Below are 12,906 nucleotides of genomic sequence, written 5' to 3' on the forward strand. Positions count from 1 at the left end.
GGAAGCTGAGTTGAACTGAACTGATGTTGCTGCTGCTGTTGTTGCTGCTGCGCATGCGTCTTTGGCAGCATATAATTGTCTTGGGCGAGCGAGGATGCTCTCGAAGAGATCTGTAGCGTTGATGCCACAGCCACACAGCTGTGTTGCTGCCACTGCCACAGCAGCTACTGCTGCTGCTGCTGCTGCTGTCCATGTCCGGCGGCAATTGTAATTACCGCAGTTGCGCCTCCCGTCGTCCGTCTTGGCCAACGCCTTCGCCATTGCCATTGCCTGGACAAATGCGCAGTAGCTTGGCATTTCAGTTACGCCTGCAGTTTGTTATTACGCGCATTATTTCTGCAGCCCTTTTGCTGCCACCGACTGCCACCTTCCTCTCCTCCACTCCTCCACTCCTCCTTCCATCGCGATGGTGCAGCCCCTCCATAATCTCCACTGATTGCATTCAACTAAACACCGCCGGCCAAATGCATTTGCATTATTTTCGCATTCCAAACCAAAACTAAAAAAAAAAGCAGCCAAAATGAAACTCAGCTGCATAATTTTGTTTTCCTTTTTATTTTTTATTTTATTTATTTATTTTTAAGATTTTTTGATTTAAGATCGGGTTGCGGGCTCCAAATATTGTTTGAAAAGTGTCCTAGTTTAGTTTCGTTGTAATTGTGAAAAAACTAATTTGCGTATAATACAATATAGATTATTCATAATTTAGTTAAATGTGTTAATAATTTTTACGAAATGTGACATGCAGTAGAAATGATTTATGAATCTAGATCCAAGAGTTTAGATCATTACTAATTTTTTGTTTTTATTTTTTTTTTATGTATTTCGATTGAGTCCTAGTCAATGTTAAAGTAATTTGATATTTTATTCAAGTTTTTCTTGGGCTGCTAAGGATTGTCGATATAGACCACAAACAAACAATGTTTTGGGTCTGAGAATTAAATTAATCTAACTAAGCACAAGTTTACATAGCACCATAAAAGAAGACGGATTAACTTCTGCACCTTAAAAGAGAAACTAACTAACTAACTAGAAAGATCGACGAACCGATCTTTATAAACGTTTTAGATTAACGTTCACAAATGATATCGGAAATAGCATGGAAGTAATTCGATTTTGTTCTCAACTAATATCACAATGTTGCTCACTGATTATTAATATTATTTGCATTGCTTATGTTAAACTAAACTCTATTATAAGTAAATTTTTGAATATTTCATATTTTTTTGCATTAATCTTTGATTCGCATTCTTAAGTTCTAAAAGGCAAATGTAAGCTAAGAGTTTGAAAAAGTCTTTCGATTTGTTGATAAATATCAATTAATTATTGCTTTAATTTACATATTTCATTTTTTTCGTGTATTTATTAGGTAAAATTCGAAAAGCGTTATAAAAATATTTTGTTGAAGCGATTTTAGTAAAATGTATTTCGTTATTCGATTAGTTAAACTTTTTTTTTCTCATTTTTAAAAGATTTTCTGGACTTTAGTTTTAATTTTTTTTTTTCTCGTTTTTTGTTTTTCAGTTTTAGTAAATGGAGCTTGATAAAAATACTTTTAGTTTAGTGCTTATAAAGCAGCATTTAATGCTTAAATCTTTAACTTCTCAGAAGCATTAAGTTGAAAATTGTTTAGACTTATTATTCAGTAAAAAATATGGTACGTATGCCTGGTAAATAGTTGTTATCTATGTAGTAAGTATAATATTAGTATAATTTTAGTATTAGTCAAAAATGTGATCGCTGCAAAAATCGCACAATTTACAATGCAATAAGACAAATGTGTGAGCGTCAGATATTAAAAATATCTGCGCGTATATAGAATATTATATATCTAGTATAACTATGTATCTACAATGTCAATATCCATAACTCATGAGAGTCCAATGCGTATCGTATCAAAAATTGGGTTTTTAAGGCACTTCCGTGTGACGGAAATATACTAAATATACATTTTCAATAACTGTCTTCCATTCTGTCCGTCTCTCTCTGTCTTTCGGTCTGTCGTCTGCAACATTTTATATACACTTTGTGCATATTTATGGCCTGGCAGTCGCGAAACTATGTTAGGAGCTGGAAATACCCAGCTTAGTGCCACCTTTTTGCCGAGCAGTAAATCTTCGACTAACAATCATTTGGACTGGCTCCAAAGCGCAGCGAGCGCCAAAGAATTATGTTGATGAAAACAATAAAGTTGCGCAGCAAAGAATCCCCAAAAAATGAACCCTAGCTGAACCGAAAACTTCAAACTCAATTTTCGCGCTACAATTACAAATGATGGCGATAAATTTCGCGTATGGCCATAGAGACAAAAGGAGTTTTGGCTGCTGGCTTGTTGGCTGTTCACTGTTCACTCTTCTCTGTTCTCTGTGTATTGGCCTGGCCCAGACGGAAGTGATAATAAACGCACGACACGCGCGCTTGTTTAGAGATTTATGCGTAGAAAAATCCGGGCCGAGCTGCAAATAATGTCAACGTCGACCGGAGGCGGCGGCATCCAAAATGATGCACGACGACCGAGCGGAATAGGAATGGGAATGGGGCACGTTCGGGGCAATGGATTATGCAATGCGGCATCAGCCACTACACTACATAACACTATTCCAATCTCTGCCTAACCATAAGTCACAACTCGTGCAATGTGCAACATGACTAGGCCTAGGCTACTTAGTCAACAGCGAACGCAAACTGATTTATGTGCCGCAGTTGCTGTTGCGGCATTCGCCAGGATCCCGCAATGTCTGTCAATTAACGACGCCTTAAAGTTGCCACCAAAAAACTTTTGCATCGTTTAATTAGCCCCCCAAACGAATGAGGGAGCAAATAGGCAGTGAGCCAGACGGGTGGCATACAGAATGAGGAGCGGTGTGTGGCTGCCACAATTAACCCAAAACCCACAAACTGTGCCATGTCTGCAGTGTGTTGGCTTTTGCGCCCCTCTGCACTTATTAAGGAATTAATTTAGTCATTGGAAAACAAGGTCAAACATTAGCCGCAAACTGCATTGCAGCAGTCGCACAGTGGGCACAATTTGGCCGCCCGCCCACGCCTGCCACGCTGCCACACTGCCTTTTGGGAGCCTTCGTGTCGTCAGGCCATTAAGCCTAAAGAAATGTTCATGTTCATGAAAGGGTTGGGGGATGAGGCACCCCCGCAAGTGGCAAAGCGTGGGAAAAACTTGCCAAAAGACTTGTGACGGGGGTGTGGCCTTCGTCTGCTGCGTGCCAGACTGCAATTTCGTGACCAGCCCCAACACCAACTTGCAACTCCAACTTGCAACTCCAACTCCCAATTTTCAGCAATGTCGTGTAAGCGCTTTCAATTGCCTAAAAGCTTGTAAGCCAGTTTCCGGTAAAAGGATTTTGGGCCAAAAACTTAAACGCAACTCAAAAAGAGTCAACTTTAAAGTCAACCTTATAAATGGAAAAGTGTACAAGAAATGAAAGAGATAAAAAATATCATTCTTCTAGCTGGTGCTAGCTCAATTTGTTGTTTAGGTGTTTTTTTGGGTGAAACTTGAGACCTCGATAAACCCCATATAGCGTTAATTATGTTGATCCAATAATTTATGTGGCGTCTCCACCTTCTCAGTGTGCTATAAATCAATTGGAGGGCGAGACCAAAATTATACCACAAGATGAAAAAAATACCATAAAAGAAAATAAATAATAAGATTTATGTGTATTGTTTTTTGTGTGTTGAATTTCATTGTATTTTATTTTTTTACTGTTTGTTTATTTTGTGTTTGTGTGTGTGTTTTGTTTTATTTTGTCAAAAACATTTGAACTAATAACTAATCATAACCAACTACAATAACATAAATTAATAATTTATTTAAACGTTTAATTAGAATTAATAATCAATATTTCATACGCTCCGCAAAAAAGTGATAATAAATAACAAAAACTTCAACTTTGAAACAAATATCAAGAAATTTCAATATTTTTTTGTGGCTCAACAGAAAATCGCCATAAATTTTAAATATCATTTTTTGCTTTCAATTCAAATATGTGTCTCTCCGAAAAAAGTCTATCAAAATAATAATTTATGTATTTGAACTAAAAAAAGAAGGAAAACAGCAAAGAATTTTATTTCATTTTATGAAAAAAAGAAGAGAAAAAATTAAAAATGTAAGAACAAAATCAAGATTTTTGTTAAACAAAAAAACCGAAGGAATATTGTATAATAGATTGTAAAGTTTTTCATCGAAATGTTCACGTACGAATTCGAAATAAATTTTGTTTTGTGCCCTAGGGAGAATTCTTTGTCTTTTTGTTGTTGTTGTTGTGGTTGTTGTAGCGTTTTTGTAAATGTAAATTTTGTAAATATATAAAACTAGAATTAAATTAATACAAATTGTTGTCTTTTAAGCGCTAAAAATGTTTAAAAACTAAATGCGCAATGCTGCAGTTGATAAAAACTAAAATAAATTAATATGAAGTGTAAAATTACAATAAGTAACTAAATAATTATTTTGTGGTTTGTCCGCTTTGCTTTTAAGTTAACTAAATACGAATAAAATCTAAAAGTGTATATTAATAATAATAGCAAAATATATATAGCCTAGTTATCTGTGTGCTTGTGTGTGTGTCTCTAGCTTAATACGAGTAATTTCAATGTTGTTGTTGTGTTTTAAAAAATGCCCAGAGGTGGGAACTTTGACCTCTGCCTAACTAAGTTACTAGAAAATAAGTTGACGCCACATAAACGCAACTAAATTGTGGAACATGGAATTGCTAGCTGTATCTGAACGTTGTCTATAACAAATCTATGCAAAAAATACTAAAATACTACGAATACGAATACAAATACGAACTAAAGCCGACTGTCTCGAATACCCTAAAACTATATGTATAGATTTCTTTTTAAACGCTAATACGTTGGCTGGTGGTCTGAGTTATCGCTGTCTCTGTCTGTCGTGTGTGTTGATGAGTACAAATTATGGTATGAAAAAATAGTATTTAATTGCTTTAAATGGTATATACTATATATATCTATATATTTAGTATGTCTATGCATAAACCTAGGCCTTCTAACTGTAGGTAGTAATTAGGTTCTCAGTCTTGGCAGAGAGATTTCCAGTGTTGCGCGTAGCTAGACGACTACAGCTGATCTATGGGCTGTTCAGGGCAAGGGATCAAGGGGTGGCAAGGGGCAAGGACTGGGGGCGCCTAGAAGGTCATAAACTGCCTGGCGGCGGCCGCATAGAGATACCGTTAGGCGCTCTCCGTCTTCACCACAATGGGCATGGGTCCGCCCAGACCCAGAGGCGACTTTTGCAGCAGCTCCTCCTGCTGCAGCAACAGCGGCAGATTCATGTTCATCTTCATGTCGAGCAGCGGCAGCGGTGACTTTGGCTCCTCGCCGCGTCCCTCGCCACCTCGTCCGCCGCCAGCCCCGCCTCCTCCTCCTCCACCACCACCTCGCGACTCGTAGCGAGTGTGGGTTCGCATGTGGCGAGTGATCATGTCGCGACGGCAGGCGGCATAGGGACACTGCGGACACTTGTAGGGCTTCTCGCCGGTGTGCGTGCGCTGATGGGTGGAGAGATGATCGGAGCGGGAAAAGACCTGACCGCACACCTTGCAGGTGTAGGGCTTGACGCCCGTGTGGAGACGCATGTGGCGGGTGAGCATGTCGGAGCGGGCGAACGAACGATGGCAGACATCGCAGGAGTAGGCTTTGGTAATGTCGTTGGCGGGATTGCGCGACTTGTGACGCGACGCCATGTGCTTGGCCAGCCGATCGTGCAGCGAGAACATCTGGCCACAGGTCGGGCACACATACGCCACATCCGAGCCGGGCGGCATCTCCTCCACCACCGGCGACACATCGAGATTGTAGCGCCAGGCCACCGTCTCCTTGGTGGTGGGCGAGGCGACGTCCCCCTTGATCACCGGCACTCCCACCGTTGTGGTCGGCACATGCGAGTGCAACGGATGCATGGGCATCTCCATCTTGATCATGGCTGCGGCGGCAGCTGCTGCGGCTGCTGCGTGAGCCGCTGCAGCGGTCATGGCATACGGCGACATGGCTGAGGGCGGTGCTAGCGTGGATGTGGGCGTGCTGCTGGTGAGCGAGGTGTTCGAGTGTGTGCTGGATGCGGGCGAAAGTGCATTCATGCTCTCCAAACTACTCGCGGCACTCATCGATGTCTGTGGCGGTGGCATCATGGCGCCCGCCGTGGCATGCAGCGGTGGCGAGCAGGATTTGTACTTCTTGGGCTCACCGAGACCGTCGCTGCGCATGCACAGATCCAGCGGACGCTCCTGGGGTGGCGGCATGGGCTTCTCGCCAGCTCCAGATGAGGCTGCTGCCTTCTTTTTTCCCCCTAATTTCGGACTAACACGTGTAGGTTGCGCTGTGGTCTGCGAGGAGTCGCTGCGAGGCGGCGATGGCAACGAGGGTGGAGGCGATGCATTGATCATCACGGCAGGGAGCAGCTGTTGGCCATTGCTCTGGCTGCCATTCGATGTGTTGCAGGATGTCTTGCTCTGGCTGAGAGGCGATGTCTCCGTCTCGGAGGCAATCGACGAGGGCGTGTGCTGCAGCGGCGAGGGGTAGAGATCATGGCGACGTCGGAACACTTCGTTCAAGTACTTGGTGTGCAGATAGTAGCCGAACAGTGGTGAGGGAATGGGAAAGTAGCGATCATACGGGCTTGGCATGTGCTCAGTCTTGATGTCCACGTGCAGTGGATTCTCCTTGGCCACCGCAACGTTCTCTGGCTTCGATGCTGGCGTCGCTGCCACCTGCAGCGGACTCATGCTAATGCGCAGATTATCGTGCTCCTGTTCGGGTTCCTGATCCGAGTGCGATAATTCCTCCGTGGAGAGTTCTGCCTCGGCATCGGCCTCGAGTTGCTCATCGTCGCTGGCTGCTATCAACGATGCCTCGCGCTGCTCGCTCTTAATGTAGTTAGCCTCCTGGTGACGCTTGGCTTCGCGTGCCGCATCCTCATCGTCTTCCTCCGGCTCCTCCTCCTCCATGTCGTCCAGCTCCCGCTCATCCATGTCCATGGGTTCTGTCTTGCAGGTGACGCCATTGTTGTTGTTGTTGTTGTTACTACTGTTGTTGTTATTGTTGTTGTTGCTGCTGTTGTTGTTATTATTGTTGTTGTTGTTGTGCAGCTTATCGAGCACAGCCGAAAGTCGCTTGCGCTTGCGTTGTTTCCATGGCATTATGTTGTTGTTATTGTTGTTGTTCGCCATCAGCGGCTGATTGTTGTTGTTGTTGTTGCTGCTGTTGTTGTTGTTGTTGTGTTGCTCAACGCTGGCAACTGCAGCAGCAACCGCTGCGGACGCCGCCGCTGCAGCAGCCTGCTGATGCAGACTCAGGGCCAAGGGCAAGTGCTGATGGTGGGGCGGCAAGGCATGCGGATGCGGATACTGTAGCTGGGCGTAGGGCGCATAGTGGGAGGCAGCCGCAGCTGCACCCGACAGCGGAGGCTGCTGGGCGGGCGCATAGTGTTGGTGGTGATACTGCGAGTGGGGATGGGAGTGGGAGTGGGGATGATGGTGGTGGTGGTAGTGATGGTGGGGATTGTGCGAGCCGGCGGCGTGATGATGATGCCCCATGGGGTCGGTGCCTTCTGCCATCGTCATGAGGTCAACTTTTTGTGACTGCGTGTGCTGCGTGCAACGTGCAACGTGGTTCTCCTTGCAGTCCGTCGACTTCAGCTTGCACGGCCGTGGATTCTTGCGGGCGACCTGACGCGACCGAAATGACTGCAAATACAAAAGAGAACACAAAAGAAAATAACACAAATTAATATCATATTCCACACATATAGAATTTAATAAATACTTCGACTACCGGCATTTTCATTAACTGTCTGAATTCTTTGTTGCTTTGCTAGCGTTTAGTAACTTTAATTCTAATTAATTCCTTTTGGTCATGCAACCCGATTTAATTGCTCGCAATTTCACGCATTGAAATCCAATTTGCGCCGACAGCTTATTATGTTAGTCGTGTCGTCCCGCTCTAACGCACACCACCTACGCCTTAAGTTGAATTTCAAAGTTAACCGCGCAGCGTTGCCAACACACATTTTGACGCGTTGCCAACTATGAAGCGTGGCGAAACTTGACTTTTGTTTGACACAATGTAAAGTCGTAGAGATTTTTGATTTATGGCACCAGATTTTCATATCTCTTTTTTATAAATTTATTTTCATTCTTTTTTTTGCAGAAAAGATTGCATAATAGAGACGAAGAGAAAAAGACTGAGAATGGTGTGAAATTATGCTGAATGCTCGCAATTTCACGCATTGAAATCCCATTTGCGTCGACAGCTTATTATGTTAGTCGTGTCGTCCCGCTCTAACGCACACCACCTACGCCTTAAGTTGAATTTCAAAGTTAACCGCGCAGCGTTGCCAACACACATTTTGACGCGTTGCCAACTATGAAGCGTGGCGAAACTTGACTTTTGTTTGACACAATGTAAAGTCGTATTTAAATGTAAAATTAATTTCATATCTTAAAGAAATAGAAAGTTAAGCCGATTTAGTCGCTTTATTTAACTGTTTTTTTTTGCTTAATTCGCTGGCCTGTCAAGTTTGTATTTTGCTTAACGGCAATTGGCAACGCCGCACTTGATTGACTCGACTGTCTGACTGGCTGGCAACGCCGCAAATTTTCATTCACCGAGTGGCGCCTCATAAACTCGTTGCAATCAGTCAAGCATCAAAATGCTGCACTTGCTCTTGGCTCTCTTGGCTTTCGCTCAACAAATAAATAAAATAAATTTTCGCTATCGCTGCCAAAACACCAAACGTTGCCCGTTTACGCTGCGTTAGTTTTATGCGTTTGGCGTTTGTCACTAAATCTGCTGCTCCCTCTGGTCACGCCCTGGACTTGGACTTGGACCTGGCAGAACAGCAACAACAACAACTCTATCGCCATCTCTGCTATATCCCGCTGTGGCATTTTTTATTGCGCTGCCAGCAGATTTTATGGTGCTCAAGTTTATGACATTGCCTTGACCGTCGTCGTCGTCGCATCGCTTCACTCGTTGCAAACTCGTCGCCACTCGCCACTCGTTGGTCACTCAAAAGCGCCAACTGGAAATCAATGAATGTTTGTTTGCCACACACACATGAAACTTGCAACAGCATCTCCTAAGCCGACGTCGACGTCTGGCGCCAACATTCGCAAATAATTAAAAGTTACACACAGATGAAGCGCAAGTTTAGTTTGCAGCCAACCCAACCCCAAGTGGTCAGTGCCAACTGGCTGCTGTCAGGATATAGGATATAGGATAGAACACACAGGACACACAGTAACACAGACTAAGGGAAAGGGACAGCGACGGCACGTCTGTAAGGACGTTTGCTGCATTGCGCTTATCCTTGTGATATATGAATATTGTGCACACACGCATGCCTAGAGTGGGAGAGCGAGTGAGAGGGAGACAGAGAGAGGTTGCTACTCGTTCTTGTATGCCACACGCTTCACTTGGCTTTTGGCTAGCAGGGACTGAGTTGGCTTTGTGTCTGACATAAGCTGGCAGTTTATGGCGGAGTCTCGACTTCGTCGTTGTCGTTGTCCTTCTGTTTGCAATTTGCGCCTACAACAGTAGCTGGTTGTAGCAGGTAGCTTTCGCCGTGTCCATGTCCGTATCCGTGTCCTTAACGGTCACGTGTTTACTTTACGTGTTGAGAAAATGAAAAGAGTCGCAACGAACGTACGTTGTGGAAACGTGCGCTGTGTGCCTAGCTCTTTGGGTGTTGAAGTGCCAGCGATATGGACACCTGAGTCCTGCCCTGCTCCTGCCCTGCCCCTCAACTCTGAGGCATGTCCTGTGCCAGTTAGTGGCTTGTTATTGTTGCTGTTGTCGCATATGTCTGGCGCACTCGACACTCGTTTAATGGAGTGCGTGCGCTGCCCTTTGTCTCTACTTTAAAAAGTTTTTCCTTCTCGGTCTCGGTGATGGAACTTTTTCGATTGCGAGCAAGTTAAATGGAAAATAGGGAAAAGTTTACTCGTTATGTCGCATATCATATCTCATAACTCATGTTCTCTATATTGCGCAATAAAGAACCTTCAACTGGGCCAACAAAGGCGGGAGGGGGAGACGGTGGGGTCACAGTTACAGCGGCACCCCGAAACGGCGAATGGCAATTAATATTCTTAATTAGCGTAATTAAGCAACGCAGCGCTGACAACTATGCGAAAAACTTTTGCTCGCCGCCAGCAAACCAAATGTTTCTCTTCTTTTTTTTCATAATTCTTTTTTGCATATAGTATTATTATTTGTGCCAAAAGACATTGAGTTGTAGTTTTTTTTTTGTCTTTCTTGTAAAAAAAACATAAATTTTCACGCCGCGGCGTTGGAGCAATGTCGCTGCTGCTTCTCCAAGGTGCTCTCCCTCTTCGTGTCTGTGCCTTGTTAGCACGCGAAAAGGCCAACAAGCGAGGCGAAGCAAAAAAAAAAAAGGAAGGGAAGCAAATGGCCAACAAGCGCTGTCCACGAGCAGCGGAGATTTTTGATTTATGGCACCAGATTTTCATATCTCTTTTTTATAAATTTATTTTCTTTCTTTTTTTGCAGAAAAGATTGCATAATAGAGACGAAGAGAAAAGGACTGAGAATGGTGTGAAATTATGCTAAATGAAGTGTTAATTCGACAGTCAAATTCGACTGGAAAGAACGAGGGTTGCCTCAGCACTTCAGAGTTTGTCAAAGAATCCATTTACTACTCAATCAAAGCGATTGTTATTATGCTGCAATTACCGTTTATGAGTGTTCTTGAACAACAAATTATTCATCAAGCGCCAGCAGACATCAAATGCCATAAATATTTATGCAGTTGGTGGCAACCCTGGCCAGTTAGCTTCTTGTTTATGTCTTGTGCAATTACCCAAATAAAAAAAAGGGGGGAACAAAAAAGCCAAAATACAAAACACATATTTTATGGTCGTTTAAAAAAAACGAACGCAAACAAACAAAAAGAAATATATGTATTTTTTATGAGTGGTTCGTTTGCAAAGTCAGCAAACAGCAGCGCTGCAATAAGTTCCATTAATGGCCAAAGACATCAAATGAAAAATCTGTAGAAAGCAAGTTATTTTGTTTAACTAGTGAGTTTTTGGCCACAAAATATCTCACATAAAAACCTCATCAACATGGCGCTTCATGGCGCAAAACAGCGAAACATGCTTGTAAGCAAATGTTTGGAACTGGAACGCCGCCACACATAAAGATACACAGACACAGATACAGATACAGATACAATTGTATCTGCGAGTGCAAGCCAAGTGCAAAATGCTAAGCTAAACGCTTAATGTTTAATGCTTAATTACAATTAACAACAATAAATGAAACGAGGAAGCGGACAGCATTAAATGGCGCTCATTATTTTATTCATTTATTTCTGTTGATTTTTGCTTGCAATGCGTCGAACGTTGTTCATTGTGAACTCAAAAGTGTAAAATAAGAAGAAAAGTGGGGAAAACTAAAAATGTGCAATGCCAATGGAAATATGATTCATTGTCATTTTGTTTTTTTTTTTCTTTGTTAAGCTGCATAATTATGACAACAGTTTTAACACCAAATAAAACAATGCAAGTAACAAAAGCGTCAACAGTATTGTTGCATAAAAATGCAACGTTGCTGCATGTGTTTGTGTGTGTGTGTGTGTGCGAGTGTGAGGGGGAGTTGCTGCAATGGCTGCGCTTCGCATATCTCTCATGTGAGTGTGTGTGAGTGAGTTTATTTAGCTTTTGTCACGCTTACACACATTCGCACAGAGGGCGCACAGCTGAAACTTGATGAAGTTTTACACAGTGGCGCCCCCCTTTGGCCAGCTCTGTCAACTGGCCTGCTGCGGCTGTCAGCGATAAGCTCTGTCTGTGTGTGTGTGTGTGTATGTGTGTGTGTGTGTGTGTGTGTGTGTGTGTGTGTGTGTTTGTTTGTGTTTCTGTGTTTGTGTGCCTATGGCGTCCCTACGGCGAAACCTCACAAAGTTAACTAAACAAAATTGCAGAAATTAAAATGTAAACAAATTGTGTGCACGACACGCCCTGTGAGCGAAAGAGAGAGAGGGAAAGCGATACCTGAAGTGGACTCCTTTATTAGCGCTGTGTTTGTTATTTGCTGAAAATGTTGGCTTACATTTTGGTAGCATGTCCATGGCATGAAGAGACTAACCCATTAAGCACTGGCAAATGTCTTGCTGCTGACGCCATTTAAGCACACTTCAACGACTTGAGGCAATACCAACAACAACCACTAACGTGATACGCATTGATAATGGACTGACTGGCTTAGCGCAAAGACGCACAACAACTGCGGAGTTGCGTATGGAGTTGTTCAGTCAAAAGCAAACAAAGCATGACAGCGCACAAATATGGCCAATAAAATAAAACGCCATTTGCTTAACGCAAAAACAACGACAACCACGGCGAGCAACCAACAACAAAAACAAATGAAGTGCGCATCAAGTGAAAAGCAGAGAAAAGAAAACAAAACGAAACGAAACGAAACTGACAAAAGCAATTCATACGCCCACGCCTAAGCAAAGAGCCAATGAGCAAAGCCCACTTGACAGCAACAACAACGTCAACAACAACAACAACGACAGCAACAAGTACGCAGCAATGAAAGCAACATAAGTTGAGTCAGCAACATGTTGCAATGCTCGCTGTAAACACGCCCCATTCAAAGCCGAAGCTCAAAACATACTTAAGCTAGGCCAAAGCTTGTTAGAAAGCTCTTTTTAATTGATTTAAAATGCACACACACATACAAGCAGCTGTCTCGCTCTCGCTCCCACTGCTGTAATTGAGCGTTGGGTGGCGTCCAGTTTCAGAGTTGCTTTTGGCTTTGGCTTTAGACTTGAGTTGGCTTGGCGCACTGCAATTAAAATGATCACCGTAATTTAGAGTACGAGACTACGAATTGATT

General features: G+C 43.2%; 1 protein-coding gene and 1 long non-coding RNA gene across 2 annotated transcripts; one reads left to right on the forward strand and one right to left on the reverse strand.

Moving 5' to 3' along the window:
* Window positions 1–3,851: 3,851 nt before the first annotated feature.
* LOC117569699 (zinc finger protein 697) lies at window positions 3,852–7,915 on the reverse strand. Its single transcript, XM_034250960.2, has 2 exons — window positions 7,804–7,915; window positions 3,852–7,724 (listed from the first exon to the last, which is right to left on the reverse strand). The coding sequence occupies exons 1-2, from the start codon at window positions 7,822–7,824 to the stop codon at window positions 5,214–5,216; spliced, it is 2,532 nt and encodes an 843-aa protein (XP_034106851.1). The 5' UTR covers window positions 7,825–7,915; the 3' UTR covers window positions 3,852–5,213.
* A 77-nt stretch (window positions 7,916–7,992) lies between these two features.
* LOC127565636 (uncharacterized) lies at window positions 7,993–10,748 on the forward strand. The gene is made up of 3 exons (XR_007954966.1): window positions 7,993–8,103; window positions 8,188–8,441; window positions 10,552–10,748. It is a non-coding gene; the product is annotated as an uncharacterized LOC127565636 (long non-coding RNA).
* The last annotated feature ends 2,158 nt before the right edge of the window (window positions 10,749–12,906 follow it).

Source organism: Drosophila albomicans, chromosome 3 (assembly GCF_009650485.2).
Source record: "Drosophila albomicans strain 15112-1751.03 chromosome 3, ASM965048v2, whole genome shotgun sequence".
In the NCBI taxonomy this organism is placed as follows: domain Eukaryota; kingdom Metazoa; phylum Arthropoda; class Insecta; order Diptera; family Drosophilidae; genus Drosophila; species Drosophila albomicans.

Bases quoted from the DNA above. Each gene is read 5' to 3' on its own strand.
- LOC117569699 (XM_034250960.2), bottom strand. From the start codon at position 7,824: ATGAAAATGCCGGTAGTCGAA. The intron at 7,725-7,803 runs GTATTTATTAAA...TTGTATTTGCAG, and splicing joins TGAAAATGCCGGTAGTCGAA to TCATTTCGGTCGCGTCAGGT.